The sequence below is a fragment of the Bicyclus anynana genome, chromosome 24, assembly GCF_947172395.1.
Source record: "Bicyclus anynana chromosome 24, ilBicAnyn1.1, whole genome shotgun sequence".
NCBI lineage: Eukaryota > Metazoa > Arthropoda > Insecta > Lepidoptera > Nymphalidae > Bicyclus > Bicyclus anynana.
In genome coordinates, this window is record NC_069106.1 from 1891384 (window position 1) to 1915374 (window position 23991).

The 23991-nt window shown below is 39.0% G+C and overlaps 3 protein-coding genes across 5 annotated transcripts in view; 1 reads left to right on the forward strand and 2 right to left on the reverse strand.

Moving 5' to 3' along the window:
* Positions 1–670: 670 nt before the first annotated feature.
* LOC112044011 (THO complex subunit 3) lies at positions 671–11456 on the reverse strand. The gene is made up of 8 exons (XM_024079729.2): positions 11160–11456; positions 5808–5929; positions 5000–5135; positions 4363–4466; positions 3510–3671; positions 2669–2769; positions 1248–1342; positions 671–766 (listed from the first exon to the last, which is right to left on the reverse strand). Exons 1-8 carry the CDS (start codon positions 11361–11363, stop codon positions 704–706), a joined length of 987 nt encoding a protein of 328 aa, XP_023935497.1. The 5' UTR covers positions 11364–11456; the 3' UTR covers positions 671–703.
* A 2843-nt stretch (positions 11457–14299) lies between these two features.
* Positions 14300–18838, reverse strand: LOC112043996 (TATA box-binding protein-associated factor RNA polymerase I subunit B). 2 transcript variants are annotated; one of them, XM_052888913.1, is made up of 4 exons: positions 18459–18838; positions 17602–17758; positions 16237–17024; positions 15487–15701 (listed from the first exon to the last, which is right to left on the reverse strand). In XM_052888913.1, exons 1-4 carry the CDS (start codon positions 18658–18660, stop codon positions 15562–15564), a joined length of 1287 nt encoding a protein of 428 aa, XP_052744873.1. In that variant the 5' UTR covers positions 18661–18838; the 3' UTR covers positions 15487–15561. The 2 variants fall into 2 exon arrangements, with proteins under 2 accessions (XP_023935478.1, XP_052744873.1); XM_024079710.2 differs by having other exon boundaries at positions 14300–17024; positions 18459–18829.
* A 4422-nt stretch (positions 18839–23260) lies between these two features.
* LOC112044013 (G protein-coupled receptor kinase 2) overlaps positions 23261–23991 on the forward strand; it is a 71382-nt gene continuing 70651 nt past the window's right edge. For both annotated transcript variants that reach the window (XM_052889071.1, XM_024079731.2), the window contains exon 1: positions 23261–23778. In XM_052889071.1, the coding sequence (XP_052745031.1) occupies positions 23727–23778 (52 nt within the window). In that variant the 5' untranslated portion in view covers positions 23261–23726. The remainder of the gene's footprint in view (positions 23779–23991) is intronic.

The window sequence follows — 23991 nt, forward strand, 5'->3', positions numbered from 1 at the left end:
AAATAATGCGCAAGATTCCTTATATTACAAAACTTGAATTTTATACTTCTACGGTAAAGGTCTGGAGTTCTGGATCCATGATTGATGGAAAAAATCCATGGAAGGTTTGGATCGTGTCGCATTGCAAGAACCAGCTCATGACTAAGGGCCCCGAATGGGTTCGAAACTGGTCGGGCATACTCCGAAGTTATATATCGGTAGTTTTAGCCGTGTTTCATAACAAATGAATACAAAAATTAAGCTATCGCAGGCTCTTACGGCCATATTTATATACATGGACTAGCGGACCCGGTCAAGCTTCGTTTTGACATAAGTGCACTTATTCTCTATCTCTACCCCTACCCTACACCTACCCTATCCTACCCTTACCCCTACCGCTTGACTCTTAAACGTTTGTATGGGAAATAGAAAGTTTTTAGGGTTTTCCCGGAAATTATTTGATTTTTTCTCACTTTTTAAACCTTTCCTATACCTCCACGAACATTTCAAGACCAAGATAAGATAAATCCGTTCGTTTTCGAGTTTTAGCGAGACTAACGAACACCAATTCATTTTTATATAATAGATAGATAAAGATTTACACCTGAACTTTCTTCAAAGTAAACTGAACTTTAGTGACTAGTGATTAAGTCCAATTTGATGTGAGAGTAGACAAATGAAACAACTCAACTATGTGGTAGTGTATATTGTAGTAGTGCTAGCGCTAGTTGTTGCTGAGGCCCCACAGCTTGAGGTTGCCGGCATCCCGCTTGCGTTCGGGCGGCTCCTTGAATCAAAATTAAAAAAAAAATAAGTGCCGCTCGCAGATAATGAGAGTTATGTAATTTTAAATTATTGTAAATTAATTTTATATCAAAATCATCAGTTTTCTTAAATCTCTGGAAACCATGGTTTTTTTTTGGACAAAGAGTAGCTTATGTGTTAATCCAGAATAAAATCAATTTCCATTACAAATTTCAGCCAAATCGACTCAGTAGTTGCGGCGTTAAAGAGTAACAAACATCCACACAAACATTTTTTTTTACTCTATACAAGTTAACCCTTGACTACAATCTCACCTGATGGTAACTAACCACAGCCGAAGCCTCCCACCAGCCAGACCTGGACCAATTAAGAAAATCTCAATCGGCCCAGCCGGGAATCGAACCAGGACCTCCGTCTTGTAAATCCACCGCGCATACCACTGCGCCACGGAGGTCGTCAAATATCAAATAATATTAGTAGGATAGGATTTTCATGTATGGTACCTTGTCCTCGCACGCGAAGGCCAGCAGGTACCGCGCCGGGTGCCACGCCACCGTGAAAGTCGCCGCTGATACCGGAATCTCTGCCACCTTCTCGCCTGACCATAGACAACACATTCATACGTCCAGTTATTGGGTGACCAGCAAAATTAAAAACATTATTTTTCATCAACTAAACAAAATCTAAAGATATCGCGACTTGTATCCGTAAAGAGTAGGGAGTTAGCGAGGGGTAGCGATCGGTTGGCGGGATCGACTTGCGATTTAAAGCGCTCGTCGTACGGTCGGCTGCAGTATGTTCGTGGCGTTCGAGCCGTCCACATTTCTTGTTGTGTAATTCTTAGGGTTACTTGGGATAAGCGGGGAGAGTGACTCGAGTGGAAAAGTGGAGTGTTAGTTAACTGACAAGAGGCCCCTTAACCCTACACACATCGATCACAAGTGCGTGACTCCACTCAAGTCATTCTTTGCCATTCTTATTTTTTATTTTGGTTACAGTTTGATTTGTTAATTAACTTGTTCTGACAAATATTGTGAAGTTTTTATTTTTGTAATCAACTTCTGAGTCTGCTAAAAATATATGTGACAAACTAAAAATTCATTGATTGGTCGGCTGACTACCAAAAGTAAAAATATTCTTTATTCTGACGAAATCAGTCAATTCAAACATTCGGAAATTCAAAGTGCGTGACTCCACTCAATGTCATTCTCTGCCATTCCAGGGTCTTATTTTGGTTACAGGTTGATTTGTTAATTAAGTATTCCTGACAAATATTGTAAAGGTTTTCTTATTTTTGTAATCCACTTCTGAGTTTGCTAAAAATATTATATGTGACAAACCAGGGATGGGCATTCCATTTTAATATAAAACAGTTTTCATCTATGGGTAAACAGATGGGTAAAGATTGTTTCTAATACGGATCTTCCACTGTAATATGTCCACAGTATAAAAGTGAATAAATATAACCTAACAAATGAACTAACTGAAAATGGCTATGTAGTTAGTCTGTACGCCGTAGAAGTAGGTGCGAGAGGATTACCAGCAAAATCTCTCTATAACTTGCTTAAAGACCTTGGCCTCTCTAGATGTGCAGCTGCTCTAATAGAGAGATCTTACCACATTTGGCTAGGCAGGGAGAAGGGAGCAGAGAACGGGGAGTGTTGATAGATCGTCAAGGAATTCCTTAACCCTACATCCAGTAGTCACAAGTCCTGGACATTGCATGGTGTTTTTCTCTCTACCACGCGATGGACCCGGCACCTATGCTAAGATATTCGTTTCTCTCTATTGACATTTATAGACTAGTAAATAGGCGGACTAGTCAGCGCGTTATCAAATTAGTCGTAAGGACATAAATGTCAGTTGATTTGTTCATCGGGAATTCATGACCGGTCGACTCAGTAGATAACGCTGCTATACATACCTGTCTCTGTGTCCCCTATATCGATGATGTGGTCCTCGCTGGCCGACGCCAGCAGGCGACCGTCGAAACTGAAGGACAACGTGCGAACGGGCCACTCCAACCTAACAATATCAATACATATAAATATATAAATGGAATGGAATATAATAATAAATGGAAGTGTCAATCTGTAAAATCAAAATAACAATATACAAACTTTGATCATGTATTTAAAAATTTAACACTAACAACAATTAAGTAAATTGATATAATAATCAATAATCTATATTACTATATAAAAATATTTATTATAATATTATATAAAAATAATCTATATTATTATTATATATATAAAAATGAATTGCTGTTCGTTAGTCTCGCTAAAACTCGAGAACGGCTTAACAGATTTATCTTATCTTGGTCTTGAAATGTTCGTGGAGGTATAGGGAAGGTTTAAAAGGTGAGAAAAAATCAAATAATTTCCGGGAAAACCCTAAAAACTGCCCTTTTCTATTTCCCATACAAACGTTTAAGAGTCAAGCGGTAGGGGTAGGGTAGGGGTAGAGAATAAGTGCACTTATGTCAAAACGAAGCTTGACCGGGTCCGCTAGTTACCAATAAAAAACATACTCCATATCCATCCATATTTCTTTACTTTTTGTGAACAATTTTTAAAACATTTAAAAACGTAAGACGCTAAACGATAGGTTCTTGAATAATATAAAAAATTACTGATGCGACGCTTCGTGTCGTACTGACTCGTGAATGTATTAGTTTTTGAATTTTGTATTTGTACCGGGGGCGACACCATCGTGTTCCGTGCACTCCATCTGCCTATTATTGATTAATCTGTGTACTATACCTTGAGAATACCCTCAGACAAGCCAACTCGTTGACGTCCCACAGCGACACGAGCGCGTCCGCCGACCCCGTGGCGAAGTAACGGCCCGTGGGGTCGTGCTCGATACATATGCAGGTGCCGGGGTGCGCTTTCAGTACCGTCTGCAGCTCCAACGTTGGATAACTGAAATGTGCAATTTTCAAAAAAAATTCAAAAAAAAAAAAAAAATTCTGCTTCGAAATTCTTCGAGGTTACTAAAACATTGATGAGTTCGTTAAAGATAAAAGCGCTTGGAGGCCGTTGGATCAGCTTCCACCTTCACACAAAAAGAAAAACTATAAAAAAATCTAATGTTATCATCAATTGTAAATTATAATATTTTATGATTTTTAAAAAAGAGCAACTGTTGAGTTTCTTGCCGGTATCTTCTCAGCAGAACCTGCCTTCCGAACCGGTGGTAGAATCTTTACAAATAGTCAACTGACGTGTCAAAAGTGCTTGTAAACTGAGCCTACTTGAAATAAATGATTTTTGATTTAGATTTTTTTGATTCTGTCATGAAAATATATAGAGTTTTAGCAGACTCAGAAGTGGATTCCAAAAAAAGGAAAACCAATGTTGAACAAAGGTTATGATTCACAATGGTTGTCAGGACAACTTAATTAACAAATCAATCTGTAACCAAAATAAGACCTTAGAATGGCAGCGAATGACCTTGAGTGGAGTCACGCACTGAAGTCTGCCAATTCGCATTGGGCCAGCGTGGTGAACTATTGGCGTAACCACTCTCATTCTGAGAGGAGAATCGAGCTCACCAGTGAGCCGAATATGGGTTGATAATGACGAGTAAATGAACAAATAATGAGATATTTACGAAAGTATGTGCACACATCCCAGCCCATTTGTCAAGAAGAACAGGTCCGAGGTGTTGTTCCACGAGATCTCGTTCACTTCGAAATTGAACTGCTCCTCTGTCACCTGCATGACAACATTTATGTTACACTTTATGATTGCTTTGGGTTACGAGAAAGGTTTTTGATTTGAGAATAAAAATTTTTAGTGGTTTTCTATTGTTAATGTTTGAATAAAAATACAGAACCAACATGTATGAACGCACACCCATATAAAATATATACATGTCGGCGAGTGAGTTATTTGAATGGTTAGCAAAATCTACGTTAATTATTGTGATAATATTAGAATCAGGTTTTAATGGAATTGGGTTTTATATATACATACATCTATATCTTTTTAAATTTCTGATTGTAAAGATATTTATATGTTACAAATCTCTTAGTAAAAAGTGGATGCACAATCAGCGACCAAAAAACGTCCCCACAACACAATGAGCTAGCTTCAGCGTAAAAGAGGAACAAACATACTTACACACTTTCACACTTACACACAAACCTTCGCCTTTATAATATAAGTGTGATTAGTGTGATTGGACTATATTGAAATTTTCTATATTATGATTGTGCGTCCTTTTAGTATAAGAGGTCAATGCTTACAACTTTAAAATTGCGCGCGTCAATGAATGAGACCAGGTCCTCTTTGTTGCCCACGGCGATGGTGGCGCCGCTGGGCGACCACGCGATGTTTATGTTCTCGCCCTTCGTTGTGATCGTGGCCGCACATTTCCGAGATCTGTCATTTGGGAAATATAATATCCAGGTAAATGAGGTATATAAGAAACATGATATATTTATTACAGTGAACATCATTAGATCGTTGATCATATACTTTGACAGAAAATAAAGCCTAGCGAAACAGGTCTTTATGTAATTAGTCTAAGGGTGCAACCAATGACAAATATGTCCAAATTGTTTCTACTTGATTTTAAATATAATCTTTACTATTCTGCAAGACATTTAGAAGCAGTTGCTCATATCGCGGTTGTACTACTCTTTGTGTTTCTTATCCCACAAATAAGATAAATCCTTGAAGAGATCAATAGTTTTCGTCTTCACTTGTCGGCCCTTCTCCTTCACCATGTTTTCGCACAAAATAGACAGATTAGCACAAGCATGTCGCATTGCCGTAGCACTTGAGCACAAACTACGTTGAATTTCGCGATACACATACCGACAACGCTCTCTAGATAATCACCCTTAAATAGTGAGCTTACCAATAAAAATTTGGTAAGATTTGTCTACACATGAGGCAATTTATGGTACAATCTAGGGTCCTTCCCACCACTGCCCCTATATTGTCACTGATTTTAGGGCTGTGTAGGTATTTAAAATTCAAATCAATTCAATTATTATAATATTTAAATTTCAATTCGCAATAATTGCCTTTTAAAATATATAACAGCACCTGGTATCCCATATCCGCACAGATTTATCTCCACTGGCCGTGCTCAAGAGGTCTGGGTGAGAAGCGTGCCAACACAGCTGATCCACAGACCCAGTGTGACCTCGGAATACAAAATCTTGTACCTACAACAACAAAAACACTAGAGTAATTTAATAGAAATATACATCATTACTTAATCATCCTCCTACCAGCAGGGAAGAGTCCATACGGGCCGATTCCTGTCAGGTTACCTTTTAAAAATCCATACATACATGTTCATTATTGTAATGCATATATTATGTGTATGGATGTATGAGAAACCTTAGTTTGTATCAAGCAGTATGAATTTACTTTTCTATGGTATGGCTTACCTACTTAAGAGACAGTCAGGTGACTGATACAACAATAGTCCTGCTTGCAGGATTGAAGCCATGACCTCTCGTTTTGAGTCTGACCCCTTTACCTACAGGGCCAGGCTTTGAATTCCCTCCTTAAAAGAATGTATGTTTGTAGGCTTAGGTAGACTCTCACTATAATAATAGAAAAGGCATCTTCTACACAAGAACATTCCACTATAGGCTGCATCATCACTTACCATCAGATGTGATTGTTACACACTTGCTTATATATATCATCATCAACACATATTTGGCTCACTGCTGAGCTCGAGTCTTCTCTCAAAATGAGAGGGGTTAGGCCAATAGTCCACCACGGATGCCCAATGCGGATTGGCAGACTTCACACACGCAGAGAATTAAGAAAATTCTCTGGTATGCAGGTTTCCTCACGATGTTTTTCCTCCACCGTTTGAGACACGCGATATTTAATTTCTTAAAATGCACACAACTGAAAAGTTGAGAGGTGCAAATCATCAAATTTTTTTCATAAATGACCATGGGATTGAAGCTTATTATTTTCTACACGGCACAAAATTTGTTCCTTGGCACGAGGTGTAATGCAACACCACTAACTTCTCAATCTCCAGGGAGCTACTAAAATATCTTGGAAAAAAAGAAAAAAAATTACAGCCCGACTTAAAACCTCATCTTAGAAGCCAACTGGAAATATATAATGAAATCCTCAGTGTATGCTCTGAGTGCCCTGAAAACCCTATCTTAAAGTATTGGCTTACCGTGCATCGCGATAGGAACAAGAAATGAAAAAAAAAAAATGTTTGCTTTCATAGAGAAATGATATATTGTAAATACCTAATTAATTAATATTTATATTATTAGGTACTTTATTATAAATTTATTATTTAATTATTATTTCTATATTATCTGTGTATTTTAAATGGGTGTATAACCTGAAATAAAGAATTATTATTATTATTATACATGCATTCTACTCTCACGCCCGGTACAAAATAAATATATATAAAAGCCAAAGGGAAAATAAATAAACTTACTTAAATACACAAAATAAATAAACTTAAATATATATTACATAAATACATATATGCACCGGGCGGAGGATTCACCCCGGCAGGGAGACCAAACGGCCGGGGGTCAGGGCGACAGGTGGAGAAACCGGCGGACTATCCTAGCCGAGTCCAGCAAGACCGCTTTTTGCATCTTGCCTGCGAGCGAACTGCCACGGAACCCCAGCCGCCTCAGATGGTGAGCGAGGCTGACTGGGATCAAACCGTTGGCAGATATAACGATGGGGATGATTTCAGTGGACTCCACATGCCACATGGCGGTAACCTCGTGAGCCAGATCTAGATATTTACGTTTTTTCTCTGTCTCAGCTCTCACAAGGTTCTCGTCATATGGAATTGTGATGTCCACTAAACACACCCTCGACTGTGCCCGGTCCAACACCACGATGTCAGGCTTATTCGCAAGAATAGTCCTGTCCGTGATAATGGACCGGTCCCAATAGAGCCGGACTCCGTCGCGTTCAAGCACTGGCACCGGTGTGTACTTGTAATAAGGCAACCTCTGGTCCAGGAGACCGTACATCAGAGCAAGCTCTTGGTGAAGGATTTTGGCTGCTTGGTTGTGTCTGTGCAGATACTCAGTGTTGGCAAGAGCTGAACAACCCGAAAGGACATGTCTGAGTGACTCGCCGGGATGGCGACAGGCTCGACAGATGTCGTGAGTGCCATCCTTCAGAATGTACTTTCGGTAGTTCCGCGTCTTTACCACCTGATCTTGTATCGCAAAGACAAACCCTTCGGTTTCCCCAAAGAGGTCACCGAAGCGCAGCCACTGCACAGACGCTTTTTTACTGACATGGGGCTCATGAAGAGCCTTAAAAAAGCGTCCGTGCAGCTCCTTCCCCTTCCATACGGTCTCCCGGTCAGAGATGCTCTGTACCACTGGTTTTTGCCATTCGCTGTTGGCCAAGGATAGCGGGGTGAGTCCTTTATCACATGCTATGACTTCTGTATGCATCGGGGACTCCCTTTTCGTCTCGAAGTAGGTCCTGAGGCTGCATATCTCCCGATTGTGCATGGTCTTGGCGCTAAGTAGGCCTCGACCACCACACTTTCGGGGGACATACAATCTCATGACAGACGATTTTGGGTGATGCATACGATAGAGAGTCATAGTCGTGCGGACCCTTCTATCCAGGACGTCTAATTCGGTCTGAGTCCATCTGAGCACGCCAAAGGTGTACATGAGAACAGGCATGACCCAGCCGTTATAAGCTCGAATCTTATTGGCGCCCGACAAATAACTTTTACAGATCTTTGTCAGACGTCGATAAAAACCCTCGCAAACTGACTGTTTCATGTCCGCCTCTTGCACCCCTATAGATTGTGACATGCCCAGATACCGGTAAGATTCAGTTTCAGAAAGGGTCTTGATGTTAAGCAGGTCAGGATTGATCCCGACCGTATGAGTGACCTGACCCCTCTCCACATGCAAGACCGCACACTTGTCTAGTCCCAGCTCCATTCTGATGGAATTACTGAATCCCGTGGTGAGATTCAGTAATTCCTGCAGTCGGGTAGCATTGGGCGCTAGCAGTTTGAGGTCGTCCATGTAGAGAAGGTGAGGCACTTTTGTCCCTCCTCTCCGAAACTGAAAGCCTGTTCCCGAACCCTCTAGTAATGTACTGAGAGGATTCAAGGCCAAGCAAAACCATAGTGGACTCAGACAGTCACCCTGGAAGATACCCCGGCGTATCCTAATCCGGTCATCGGCAGCCGCCAACCGCTCGCCATGGAGACAAAGGATCGTGCTCCATTGCCCCATACATGACCGGAGGAAGTCTTGAACTGTACAATCGATTTTGTACAGCTCAAGGACCCTCAAGAGCCACGAATGAGGCACCGAGTCGAATGCCTTTTTATAGTCAATCCAGGCTGCGGCAAAATTCCGGCGGTTGCGCTTGACCAATTGGCCCGCGACGGAGTCGATGAGAAGGAGCTCCTTGGTACCACGACTACCACCCCGACATCCGTTCTGAGCCCCAGACATGATGTTATTATCGTCTACATGACGAGTTATCTTAGAGCTCAGAACGGATGTCAGTGTCTTATAGATGGTAGTAAGACACGTGATGGGGCGGTATTTTGAGGGATCTACGGTGTCGGTGGTCTTTGGAGCTAAATGAGTGATCCCGGTGGTGAAAAGGTTCGGGAGTGTCCCTTGCTCGAGAGCCTCTTGGAATTGGCGAGCCAAGGTGACATGGCAAGTCGAGAACGCCTTCAGCCAGTAGTGATGCAGTCCGTCGGGCCCCGGACTTTTCCAGTTCGCGGCCCGCCTTACTGCACCAACTACATCCTCCGTAGAGATGGCGACTGGGTTCATCGGCCTGATTGCGGCACATGTCTCCTCTATCGCCGAAATCCAAGGACCCTCATCGTGCTCTACCTCTCTTGACCATATGTTTCGCCAAAAAGCGATAAGGTCAGCCGGATTCGGCTGTGGAGAGGTAGAACAGACTGCAGGACACTCCAATCTGTTGTAGAACCTTTTCTGATCACTCGAGAAAAGACGATTTTGCTGAAATCGCTCAACTCTTTCCGAGTATCGTCGTATGCGGTTCCCCCATGCAGCGATTTTCTGCTTCAGGTCGTCGATGCGCTCCGTCAGTTTTAGGGTTATGTCCGGCTGATCCAGCCTAACCCCGAGCCCGTTAAAGGCTATTCTGACGGAGCGCACAATCCTTGGCCTTCTATTGCCCAACCTGAAGCATAGCAGTCTGCCAATGAGGCCTCTGGCAAGGGTGATACGGCGTTCTATCCTTCTCTTCCAGGCTGGTTCTGCTCTGATGTTATTAACAGAACGCCCCGGGCGTCCAGGTTCCTTGGTTTTGATACCAATGAAACGGTGGACGGTTAGGGCTGCCCCGAAAAGGATAGAAGCCGTATCATCCAGACCAGTGCTGCCCGCCAGATTTTGGGGCAGCATTTTGTTGACAGCCTCAATGACATCCCGCGTCGCTATATTTAGCGCAATACGGGAGAGCCGCGGACGATTCTCTAGAGGAGCATTACGGATTTCAGCAATCGTCTCTTCTAGGATCCTTCTCATCCGCTCTAAATCAAGGGAGACGGTTCCCTCAGTGTCCTCCTCCTCCGCATGCAAATCTTGGGACATAGGTTCAGTCTCTTCGCGGACAGGCGCCGCCGGTGAGACGATTTGCTCTGCAGAAGAGGTTGGCACTTCGGGAACAGCCTCACGTCGTAATCGTTCGAGCTCGGTCGCGTTGAAGATGTTAGAACGCTGAATAAACCGAGCTCGATCTGCTAGGTTCTGTTCCGTGACAGTTAAGTGCGGCTCAAGCAGCAAGAACTCGCGGTACATTGCTGCTCGGTAGCCAGTCCGTCCGGTTTCTCCCCCTGTAGCCCTGTAGTACGCGCGCATGACATTTTTATTCATGTCGCATGTCCATTTCATGCGCCGTACGCCACCAGCGGCGGGCTCCGAAGATTGGGCCCTAGGGGACCCTGTCGAAGCCAAGCCATCTGATGGGGATGATGGAAGTGTCGACCGGTCAGGTGGTAGTGCCGGTCGACTATGTTGGCTGGCGGCTCGCATGCTGCCACGTCCAGCGCCAGCCCCAGACGCGCCCTGGCGGCCCCCAGGTAGCGGCCCTAATCGCGCTCTCTGTTGTTCCATCATCATATTTTTTAGGGGGGGGTGAGTGGAGGTTACATCACCCGGGGTCCACTCAGGTCCCCGAGGAGGCTGTTTTTTTAAGCCAGCTAGCTTGATTTCGGAGAACCAAAAGATACCAAACGGTTCTCCGATGTCCCTTAGTCGCCTCTTACGACACCCTCGGGAAAGATAGGGGTGGCAACATTCTAATCTGCCGGTGCCACACGGCGTTATTATTATTATTATTATTATTATTATTATAGCTGTTTTATAACCTATAAAATATTATAGTATAAATAATAAAAGTTGTAGTTACCAATCTACTCCTCTCCAAGTTGAATATAGCAACGCTTTTGTCGAAAGATCCCGAAGCAAGTCGCCGGCCATCGCACGACCAGCCCACTGAATGAACTTTTGAACTGTGTGAAATGTATTCCCGCACTACGTTGTGACTTGAGAAATAGCTACGCAACTCGTTCAGATCCTCTATTTTGGTTTGAGCTGATTTGGAATCCTTCATTTTCTAATACTATAATATTATTTACATTCAAATTTATTTGAACTAAAATAGTGAAATACTGTTACTCCAACATTTGTAAACAACACCACAGAAGCAGAACACAACACAAATGTCAACACAGATTAATAGAATGTAACAAACGTGCACAGATACAATAGGATACTACATGATACTTCATTTGTGGTCTCTGATGATACACCATCTTATTTGTCTACTTCATTTGTTTTCTGTGGATACCACAGACTGTATGACATTAATTTTTGAAAATATCTTTAAAGGGGAGGGTAAACCGCTTCGTAACGTAACGCGTTACGGAGCCACTCTGCCTGGCTTCCCTTTTTCTCACGCACACGGCGGCTGGTTTTAAAGTTTATTTACGCTGTATTGTATCTGTAGATATTAATCTGTGATGTAAATGAGCCTCGGACCGTTTGGGTTTTACCGTTACCGTTATACCGTTTGTCTGTAGATACTCGTACCGACATAATGATACTTTTAGCATACTCAAGTGGATTACAAAAATAAGAAAATCAATGTCGAACAAAAGACATTTTGTTCAGGACAACTTCATTAACAAATCAAACTGTAACCAAAAGACCCTAGAATGGAAGAGAATGACCTTCAGTGGAGTCGCGGACTTGTGGCCGTTGTATGTAGGGTTAAGGACGTCCTTGACAGTTAACTAACACTCTCCTTTTCCACTCAAGTCACTATCTCAAGTAACCCAGAATTACACAACAAGAAATGTGGACAGCTCGAACTCCACGGGCACACTAAGCCGACCGTACGACGAGCGCTATATATTGCAAGACTTAGAATTATAAGTAGGTACTTGTACCGACTCGTAAATCTATAGTTAAGGACGTCCTTGACAATTAACAAACACTCCCCTTTTCCACACTCTAGTCACTCTTCCCGCCTATCTCAAGTAACCCATAAAGAATTACACAACAAGAAATGTGGACAGTTCGAACTCCACGAGCATACTGCCCCTCTCTAACTCCCTACTCTTTACGGAAACAAGTCACGCCACCTAGCGTGACACGAACCAACACGAGATCGAGCGACGTCATATCCGTCACAGACTACTATTTCCTGCAATAGATTATAGCGAACAAAGGTAGATGGTGTTTAACTTACATATAATAAAGTAAATAAAATAATAGATACACAGAAAGCATCCTCACATATCTATATCTTATATATTTTATTAATTATTATTCAAATTTTATTAGTTCTCAATATACTCTCGCCGCCACACCTTTAGTTGAGTCAGAAGGTAGGCGAGCGGCGTAAACCAGACTGTATACATAAACGCTATGTGCAGGAGCATTTCCTGGAAAGGAAAGTACGTCATTATGGCATAATATACTCATTAATACAGCGAAGCTGAAGTGGCTATGCGCGGGGCACATAGTACGAAAAGCCGATGGACGTTGGGGTCCCAAAGTGCTGGAATGGCGACTAGTAAGCGCATTGTTGGCCGACCTCCCACCAGGTGGGACGACATCAAGCGAGTCGCAGAGATTCGTTGGATGCAGGTGGCTCAGTATCGTGATGTTTGGAAGTCTCTACAAAAGGCCTATGTCCTGCAGTGGACGTCCATCGGCTGATATGATGATGATGATGTTAGTGTTAAATTTTGAAATACGAATTATGAAAAATGTTTGTTTATACAGATGTCAAGGAGACGTGTGATCTCCTTGGAGTACCCATCAATCATGGGAGTTCCTATATATTCTTTGCGCGTGACGGGTTTTTTTATGGGTTTCACCGGTTTCACCACGCTGCTTGTCGGATTCTGGATCTTTATTATTCTGTGGGTATAGAACTATAGATTAGTAGAATAGTGCCTTACCCCGTAGGAACATTTGACTCTGGGAGGCGTTGAAATATGCATACCAACTTGAGCCCAGTTTCGTATGGGGACATGGAACTTGGGAACAGAACTCCGTCCCCGTAATAGCTGGTAGACATTCTTTGCAAGCATTTTATTCATTTTTGTAATAAGAAAATTGATTTAAAGTAGCACTTATGATATTAGAATGTGAAATCTGACGACCAATTTCAAATTAAATCAAAAATTGACAATGACAACTGTTTTTTCGTAAGAAACCTAAAAAAAATTGCACGAAAGGAGTAAGTATATAGAATTTGTTATAATGTTGACTCCTTGGGTATCATTATTCATAAAACGGCTTGACTACAATACAATCTCACCTGATGGTAAGTGATGATGCAATCTAAGGTGGAAGATGGAAGCGGAACATGTTAATAGTAGGATGAAATCCACGCCCCTTTTGGTTTCTAAACGACATCGTACTGGAACGCTAAATCTCTTTGTTGGTAGGGTGGTAACTAGTTAAGGCCGAAGCCTCCCACCACCCAGACCTGGATCAATTAACAAAACCTCAATCGGCACAGCCGGAACCCAGGACCTACATCTTGTAAATCCACTGCGCCACAGAGGCCAGTTTTTAAAACTGAATTTCACGCGGACGAAGTTGCGGGCGTCCGCTAGTAATTTATCTCTCTGCATTACTATACTAATAAGTCATCGTTACCAACCCATATTCGGCTTAGTGTTGAGCTCGAGTCTCTTCTCAGAATGAGAGGGGTTGGGCTGATAGTCCACCACGCTGGCCCAGACGCAGACTTCACACACGCAGATAATTAAGAAAATTCTCTGGTATGCAGGTTCACGATGTTTTTCCTTCACCGTTTGAGACACGTGATATTTAATTTCTTAAAATGTACACGACTGAAAAGTTGGAGGTGCATGCCCCAGACCGGAGAACCGACACCCTCCGGAATCGGAGGCAGAGGTCACATCCACTGGGCTATCACGGCTTTAACATACAATAGATATAAAATATTTACAAAACGCACAATAGGCGTAAAGCAAATAACGCAAGCTCAAAATAAAAATGCATAAACTTTGATTAATTAATCTATTTTGTAGTCCTTGTATAAGTCATTAGCCTTTGTTCTAATTTCTGTAAGCATCTATAAAGAAAATATGGCGGACAGTCCACTATTGAAGCACACTCATTAAAAACAGAAACAAAACTTTTTGGGCAGTTCAACATAACCTCATTCTGAAACTTTACCGTCATTATGTTACTAGCCGCGAACGCTTTGGCTTTATAATGTCTCATCCAATACTTGTATTCATTAATTTCTTCATTTTGTACTAGATATTCTACCTTTTCATCTTGCTTTTTAACGTATTTAAGAGGTACATTATCTTCGTCATCACTTGAACTAGAGTTTTCACTTTGTAAATCATTATCTGTATCTTGTATTACATTATCTGTATCTTGTACAACATTTCCATCATGATTTGCGAAATCTGCAATTTTCTCATCAATTAACTTATTTAAATCTGAATCGTCAATATCAATATCATCGATATTATGTAAATCTAGTTCGTCGTTAACATTTACAAATAATTGATTAACATTGTGTGTTTTCGGATCGAATTTCGGATTGGTTTTTGGTAATAAATCTTCAATATTTTCTCCTTCGAAATCATTGTTTGTATCATCCTCTGTGACATCTTGGACGCTACCGTCTCGGACAGAGGCATTTTGATCAACTGACAATCCTTCTATGTGATCATTATTTCCATTAATATGAAGTGAATCATCTATAACTCCTATACGACTGTTTTCCACATCCTGTGCATGTATTTCTGTGTGTGAACCACTTGTGATGTTAAATTCTTCTCGATTTTCAGCCATTTCAATAACTGATCTGACTTGTTCTGAAATTTTTAGCAACACATCATTATTTACATTTTCGTAATACTCATTGACTAGTTCTGCAGTAAATTTACGTGACTCGCCATAGTTACAACATCTATCCCTTATTTTAGGTTTTTTTGGTTCACTTACTCCAGTTTCGCAATTTTCAAACGATTTTCGCGAATTTCTTTTTCTTATTTGTTTGGGTTCACGTTTTTCTTTGGGTAAACTTATTTTATATTTCTTACTAGCAATGTTTATTAGTTCCTGTATAGCTTTTTCTTTATCAAAATTTTCTGGAAGTGAGACTATTTCTGGAGAAGAAATTTGAGTAGAATCATCATGAACATCCATTTTACTATCATATAAATTGAAACTGTGAAATCCTGACGTGTCGATTTCATTTGTTTCGAGACAATCATTCGATACATCATTTTTATCATCTTCTTGTATTAGTAACTTTTTAAAATCATCATGAAATATGGATAGTTCCTCATCTTCTTCTTCAATGATATCATGATTTTCATCATCTGAATCGCTTTTTGTACATTCTTCATTGTCTGATTTACTTTCGATATCCGATATGTAGTCACTGCCAAAATCATAGCTATTATCACTCCTAGCATCGTTTATATTAGTGACGTGTTTAGGTTTGGGCGGCTTAGTTTTAAGCCAATTTTGATTTTCACAATTCCTTACCATAAATATAGGAGTATCTCCTACTATCGAATGTAATGTGCCAATTATATGAGTATTTATGGTTTTGTTTGTTTCACTAACACCTTTAATTAAACATTCGGAACTAATAGATGTTGGAAATTTCAAATCATTAATAACATATTTAAGTGAATATTGACTAAAGTCTTCACATAAACGTAATTTTAATTCTGGATCTATAATGTATTCTGATATAACTTCCGTATAAGTAGTCATAGGTGTAAAAGTAACTGGGAATTTTTCCTTAGGTATAACAAAAACTTCATCTGTATGTATTTTATTTATAATATCCATAGCTACGTTATCGCTTAATTTTATTTTTCGTGTCTTCCTTTCTTTAACATGCTCCATAAATACACTATCATTAACAGGTAAATTGTACTTTTGAGCCATAGGCAAGTAATACTTACTCAATATTATTTTCCGAAACTGCATAAACATGTACCACTCGTGAAAGGAAAACAATCTATCTGTGGGCTCCGCATACATACCAAGTTTATAAGATTTTAAATAATCTCTTTCAGTATTTATTTTGTCTACTGCATCAGATAATCTAACTTCATAGTCGCAGTCTAGCCCAAAGCACAGTTTAAGAGCTAACAAGATATAAGACATACACTCTGTCTCATAATCTGGTGTATAAATGTAGTATTTCATTGAAATTTTATCCATTTCTAAAAATGTACAGGGCAGCAAATCAATTAAGGATAAGACTAAATCTTTGAAATCATTTGGGAGGCACAGTTCTTGTATAAAATTATCTATGATTTTATTTAAATCAGGGACTAAAGGCACACCTAATTGTAACCTTTTAAACAGTGTCATAGCATATGCACGAATTGATCTATTAGTACTTTCATTGGAACAAAGGTTAAAGTTATACCAATTTGGTATTAACTTGGCAGATAATTCTTTCGGTACAAACTTTGAACAATTGTAAACACTTAAACGCCCCTCTCTTATGAATTGGAATAGATGTCCCAACTGTATGTGACTTTTGTCCAAATTTAATGCTACATAGAGTATTGATAGTAACATTCCTTTTGTAATAGTATTAATGTCAAATTGTTCTTCACGCCCCTGCTCTTTTTTGTCTTCTTTCATATCACACTGGTCAATGTTTTCTTTATTTGTACTATCATTACTTAGTTTTTGTGTATCTTCATCATCTATGTTGTTAAATGTAAATTGTGTGGCCCTGAAATATAAAACATTGGCTTTACAAACTACAGCTGACTAAAGTTACTGCTACATACGTCAAAAACTTTTTTTTGACCTTGGCCTCTCTAGAAGTGCAGCTAGTTCTATATTAGAACGAGTATCCAAAGCTGCTCTAATAGGATCTTACCAAATTCGGATAGGTAGGGAGAACAACACGAGCAGAGAAGGGGAGTGTTGATCGATTGTCAAGGAATTCCTTAACCCTACATCCAGTAGTCACAAGTCTTGGACTTTGCTTGGTGTTTTTCTTTCTACCATGCGATGGACCCGGCACCTGCACTGTGAAACCATGGAATGCAAAGATATTCGTCTCATACCTACTGTTTTTTCTGTGCACAGCTTTAAACCATTAAAATAATGCCTGGATATGCAAGTACTCTATAAATTTTGATTTCCTTGTGTGTCAAAATACAAGTTTTTATGTGGAATAAACCGCTAGTGGTGTGCATGAACTTTTTGAATTAGAGTATTAATTTATTTTGAATTACACTATACATATAAAAAATTAAAAATTCCTTCTTCAACACAGAACCCTAAATAGAAAGAAAACATACTTTGGTTCATCCTTTTTCTGGAATTTCTTGATATATCGCACCCATATCCATAGTACTTTTAGTTTGACTGTAGGTTTAGCACCCAGAGCTATAAGTTCATCCGTCAAATTGGCCAAAATAAAGTTGTAAGCGTGCCATTTGTGCCATTCGCCACTCACTGAAATAAAGTTAACTGTTAACTTCATGAATCCTGTCTTTTTCTTGGTATGAACGATCAACAAAGATGCTCCTCTCTTTAAAGCCTCAATAGTTCAATGGTAAGAGACTGGTCTAAACACTATGTTATGGGTTCAATTCCCACTGGACTATTGTCATAACCACTCCTAACACAGTCTTTACTGTCTAGTTGGACTAGAACAGGAATATTCAAAATTAAAAATATTCTAAATTCATAATTCATTTATTTCAAGTAGGCTCAGTTTACAAGCACCGTTTGTAAGGGATTTGTTATAGTGAAGTCAAATATATACCATCGTACAGCGTTATGGCTCGTACTGTCGCAAACATAATATTTAAAAACTAAAATTTTATCACATTTCAAAAAAAAATATGAAACAGAATATAAAAGTAGATCTCATCCCTCTTAATAACTTTTTTTTTTTAGTTTGTGTGTAAGTGTGTATGTTTGTTCCTCCTTTACACTGCGGCTACTGAAGCGATTTGGCTGAAATTTGGAATGGAAACAGATGTTACGTTATCTTTGCCTCTTTCCTACAGGAACGAATTTGTTTCTACTACTACAATCTCACCTGTTGGTAAGTGATGATGCAAACTAAGATGAAAGCGGGCTAACTTCTTAGTTGAAGGATGAAAATCCACACACTAAAAAAATAAAGTTATAACAAAATGGATCATACTCTGAATAGAATCCTGCAGTACTGTGGTGATCTTCTTAGTTTCAACAAACGCTAGTACGCCGTCTCCCAGCATAGTGGACTCTACAATAGTTTCCCTCACATTTGTATCTTGGGTACCACATTCAACACAGTAATAGAACCCATCAACAAGATTCAAGCCGGTGCAGCCGCATATTTGACATGGACTTGTTTTAGAAGACATCTTTAGTATTCGCCAGTTCTTCTCATTTCATTCAATAAGTATTTTTTTGGAAAAGACTGTTTGAATTTGGACACTTCCTACCCTTTAGCCAAAATAAATCCATGTGATGATTTGTAGTCACAAAACGTGTTCAAAATAAAAAATTCAAAATTCTAACCAAATTATTAAAGTTTAAACTGTCAAACTTCAAAGTCACTGTCAAACGTCAGCTGTTATGCATGACAGATTACTAATAATTTTACTCATTTCCCTTGAAGTGAAGTGAGACTTGACGGGGAGTATGCTGACGAATGCGGAAAAGTGTGAAAGACTCAATGAACAAATAATAGGACTGAACGGACGTTGACAGGAACAGGCAGAGCAAGGAACATAGCCAGAGTTACAGATGTTTTACTTCAGTCGTGTAGGTAAAATATTCTCTCTTTTTTTATTGCCCGTCATGCTTTTGAAATTACCTAAACTATCTAAAGAATTAAAAATATCACTATATTTTTATAATTATTTATAATTTTACTAATAGAAAACGGATTAAATTTCTAAACGGAAATAGTTATGATGTTGGTACAACTGTTGATGTATGACATTAAATTGACAGCTCTTTCCTTGCCAGCAAATATATACACATGTAAGTGGTAGCTTTTTTTATGAGATGGGAGGGAAGAAAAGCTTAGCGAGCAAATTAACTTAGGGTAATAATGTTTGACTCTACAAAGAACCGAAGGCGATGATGAACATCACCAGATGTTCATCATCGCCAAATCAGATGATGATGATTGAAAATGAATTTGGAACATTACCAACTGTCTGACTTTGAGCTATTATTAAAAATTAGCAGACTTCCGCGATTTCGTTTGTGAGAAATTTAGTTTTTCATCAGGCAAATTGGTTTACCTAGTTGCGGCAAGTAAGTAATAGTCCGGGATTCATAGAACATTATTTACAAGTGTCATGTTAATTTTCCATGAGTAGCTTCAAGATGAGACGATCAACTTTTTTATTTTCGAAAATTTTTGATTCTGGTAGCTGACTGAGTTACCAGGAAATAAAAATTTCTAAGCATCGGAACGAGATAATGTATCACGCAACTTGTAGCACATTGTATTCAATAAGGGGTAGATATTACACGACTAGCTGACGTCGTGCGGTTTCACCCGCGTGGTTTCCGTTCCCGTAGGAATATGGGGATATTATATAGCCTATAGCCTTCCTCGATAAATGGGCTATCTAACACTGAAAGAATTTTTCAAATCGGACCAGTAGTTCCTGAGATTAGCGCGTTCAATCAAACAAACAAACAAACTCTTCAGCTTTATAATATTAGTATAGATTGACGAATTTCTGAAGGATAAATGTTTTTATATAAAAGCGCTTGGAGGCCATTGGATCAGCTTCCACCTTAACACAGGAAATAAAACTATAAGAAATTGTAATTGTTATCAATTGTAAATTATAATACTGTATGACTTTTTCAAAAGAGCAACTGTTGAGTTTCTTGCCGGTATCTTCTCAGCAGAACCTGCCTTCCGAACCGGTGGTAGAGTCTTTACAAATAGTCAACTGACGTGTCAAAAGTGCTTGTAAACTTGAAATAAATTATTTTTGATTTGATTTGATTTATAAAGAAATGTAACAATTTCGACATTATTTCATTTGATTATTATCAGTATTTTTTTTATTTGTTTAATTTAACTCTTGCACGCCTATTAGGCAGATTGTGATAAAGCCACACCCATTGAACAACTGTACATTATCGCATTCTGTCAATAAATGATTTTGATTTCGATTTTGATCTTGATTTTTCAAGTTTGTAGCATGGTAAATGAAGGACTGTCATCCAAATTTGCGGAAGCCTTTAGACCACCTTAATCCGGCACTATCGCAAAATCTTTTCACAACCAACGTATACTAATTGTTAACTACCTTCCAGCCAAATTTCAACTTTTGTTTGTTTTTCAATTCTAACCATTAGTTCGTCAATAGGTAAGCCAGAAGTATGAAATTGTCTAAACGGGCCGTGCAAGTGTCGTACGATGACGTCACGCACATTAAACGCGGTCTGTCGCCCCGCGCTCACTTTAAAATTATAAGTCTATCTTGAGAACTAATTGATGTATAGAAATAATTATTTCACGAGTATTTTATTTTTTCAACGGAAAATAGAGAAAGGTAACATTTAAAAAATTTTATTAAAAAAAATTCAACTGACTTTCAACTCAAAAAATAACTTTAACTAAAAAGCAAAAAATAACATCCTACCTATGTGCTACCTACTGATCAGTTTGAAGGCGGTGCCAAGCCAGTGAATTAAATACGTTTAAACTAAATTTCTGTGATTATTCCAGAAACAGCTTTAATTAAAACGACACTGGCTTGGCACCGCCTTCAAACTGATCAGTAGGTAGCACATAGGTAGGATGTTATTTTTTGCTTTTTAGTTAAAGTTATTTTTTGAGTTGAAAGTCGGTTGAATTTTTTTTAATAAAATTTTTATTTTTTTATTTTTAGTGTTAGCATACCCACTGCGTGTGTACAGTCACAACCTATCTAAGTGGAAAGTTCTTATAAATACAAAATTATCAAGTCCAAACACAAGGTAGCTACTGTGAGCCGTCGAGGAGTTCTCTTCACTGTGCTTCGTCTTCATCACCAAACCCTTAATACATTCGCAATCCATCTAGGTGGAAAGTTCTCATCAATACAAATTTATCAAGTCCAAACACAAGGTAGCTACTGTGAACCGTCGAGGAGTTCTCTTCACTGTCCCTCGTCTTCATCACCAGACCCTTAATACAGTCACAACCCATATAGGTGGAAAGTACTCATCAATACAAATTAATCAAGCCCAAACAAAAGGCGACTGCTGTAAATCCTTGACGAGTTCCATCGTCTGTGTTTCGGCTCCATCATCAGACCAACTCCAAACCTTCATAAAATTGTAGTGGTTTAAAATACCTTATGGAAACACTAACAAACGTACTAGCCGTCTCTACAACTTTCGAAAGTTCCCCTCAATTTCTCCAGGATGCCATCATCAGATCCTGACATGAAAAAAATGGTACCACCCTGGAAGTAAACCCTACAAAACAAAAAAGAATTTTCAAAATCGGTCCATAATTGTCGGAATTATCGCTGGACATACATAAAAAAAAAAAAAAAACATACATACAGCCGAACGTAGAACCTCCTCCTTTTTGGAAGTCGGTTAAAAAATAGTAAACAACTGAAAATTCTGCATTATGGTCTTAAAAATTGTTAGCGTTGGTTTAAAAAAAATATTAAATGTTTATAAGTTTTATTTGGTCTAAATTTTATTTCAGCTTTTTATTTTATATTATAAAATGTAATTATAATGCATTATGAAAGTGTACGAATAAAAATAATAAATATTGTAAAATAAATGGTAGAATTTAAAACTCAAATCTAGCAACCGGAACCGTAGAGTACCGTACAGTACGGATTACCGTACCGTATTCCGCATGGAATACGTCGTACCGTAGACCGTACTATTTACTTCATACTCAAAGAGTATAATAAGTATATGGGAAAAGAGAGCCCTCTTGCAGATTTTCGGTGGCTTAAATTGAAGCGCCAACTGCGGTTTGGAGTAAACTTATAGGTACTACTAAAACAGCGGCAATTTAATTTAAATGGGGATTTTTAATCGAGGTTTAATAAAACACAAAAAATATTTAAAAAAACGAATTGAGAAAAACAAAAAACAAATAAAAAAACTAAAAAAATATATATTGTGAAGTAATCCAATCCCCACCCGGGCTCGAACCCTATTCTAGTAGAATGACTATTCCTAATTATACGTAACATTGTTATAATCCGTTCGACCATGTACACCACTGAACCAGATGACAGTTCATGGCCACGTTGAAATTAATATACGCTTACTTTCTATACCTAATAACTTACAATCGCAACCAACACAATTTAATTCATGATCATACTGTAAAAACTGTTTATGTGATATTCACGGGCAATCGGACAAAACTGAGGAGTGAAAACATTTCTATTAAAAAAATAATTGCACAATAAATATAGAAAAGTATATGAAGTCGTAACCAATTTGCAGACATTATTTGCTATCAAACGCATTAAGGACTGGAAAATGGCTTGGAAGAAAAACGCCACTGCTCCATGTTTTGCCTCCTCACATACTATAAATATTTTGTTCCCGGACATAATATAAAGGTTATTACTTCATATCATCTCAGCCATTTATTTAATATTGTTGCGTAGTTGCCATTTGTTACTTAAAAACTAACCAAACACTCTATGTTAACTTATGCATCACATATTTTATTAAATGAGGAAGTTTGATTTGCAAAACGATTTTAATATATATTTCATGTAGTGGTCTATGAGATTTTTACAGAGTTACTATTTTTTTCATTATCGTTTAAATTATTAAATATTACGAAATGGTTGCAAATATTGATAGTGGGCACACTAAGATTAGCGATGGAATTGCTGCCATCTGTTGAGATATTTTTACTTACTTAGTCGAAAAGTTGTTTCACTACGAGATCTAGATGGCCTATAAGTCAACAAATTGCTTTGAATGTATGGAACTGTCCCCCCCCTGTTCATACTTGTCTTGTGGTCCTTGGTTATCCGTCATTGTAGCGTATCGCCATCCCGTCGTCAATAACTACGATCTCGGGGCGTGTTCTTTATTTCATAACTGAAATAAAGCGTACGTATAATCCCGCTCATATAAATTATACAGACGTTATAACCCATTTCCAAGCTTTAGAACTGAAATGCGAGTTTTGTGAACTCGTCACACGCCCCAAAAGAGATCGTGAACTTCTGTGTGAACTTGTGTTTCGTGCGTCTACTATTTCGTGTAACTATAGTTGTTTATACTGACATTTTATTTGTTTAGTGTTTATTAACCAGTGTTAGAGTCGATGGTGTGCAGTGTTGAGTTCAGTGTGAGATTTCTCGTTGTACATTGATGGGCCGCTGGAACGCGCGTACGGCGGCAGAGAGGCCGCATCGGCGGGTCGCAGCTTCCCGGAGAGTTCAAATTAAAATCCGTCAACCTGGAACTGATGGAATTAGAAAATATCGTAGCCAACACTGTCTACTTGAAAGCCAGAGAGGGTACGTAGCATTAGCAATTTAAATTTTTCGTATAGCAAATCATTATGTTAATGGGAATTCTTTATTCAAATTTCGAAAATGGTCGGCACTCGGCATCCGTGCACGTAACTTGTTTTGATGTAAACATTCATTGACCTTTTCAACTTGTCAAAAGATGGTCTAAATTTAAAAACAAAAAAGGATATAAACAAATTGCAAACATTCAATCCATAA

Coding starts and splice junctions, on each gene's coding strand:
- LOC112044011 (XM_024079729.2), bottom strand. CDS start 11,363: ATGAAGGATTCCAAATCAGCTCAAACCAAAATAGAGGATCTGAACGAG. Junction 5,930..11,159: donor ACTTGGAGAGGAGTAGATTG/GTAACTACAACT, acceptor TTGTTGTTGTAG/GTACAAGATTTTGTATTCCG. Junction 4,467..4,999: donor ACGCGCGCAATTTTAAAGTT/GTAAGCATTGAC, acceptor GTTGTCATGCAG/GTGACAGAGGAGCAGTTCAA.
- LOC112043996 (XM_024079710.2), bottom strand. CDS start 18,660: ATGTCTTCTAAAACAAGTCCATGTCAAATATGCGGCTGCACCGGCTTG. Junction 17,759..18,458: donor ACTGCAGGATTCTATTCAGA/GTATGATCCATT, acceptor ACTTTATTTCAG/TGAGTGGCGAATGGCACAAA. Junction 17,025..17,601: donor CAGAAAAAGGATGAACCAAA/GTATGTTTTCTT, acceptor TTTATATTTCAG/GGCCACACAATTTACATTTA.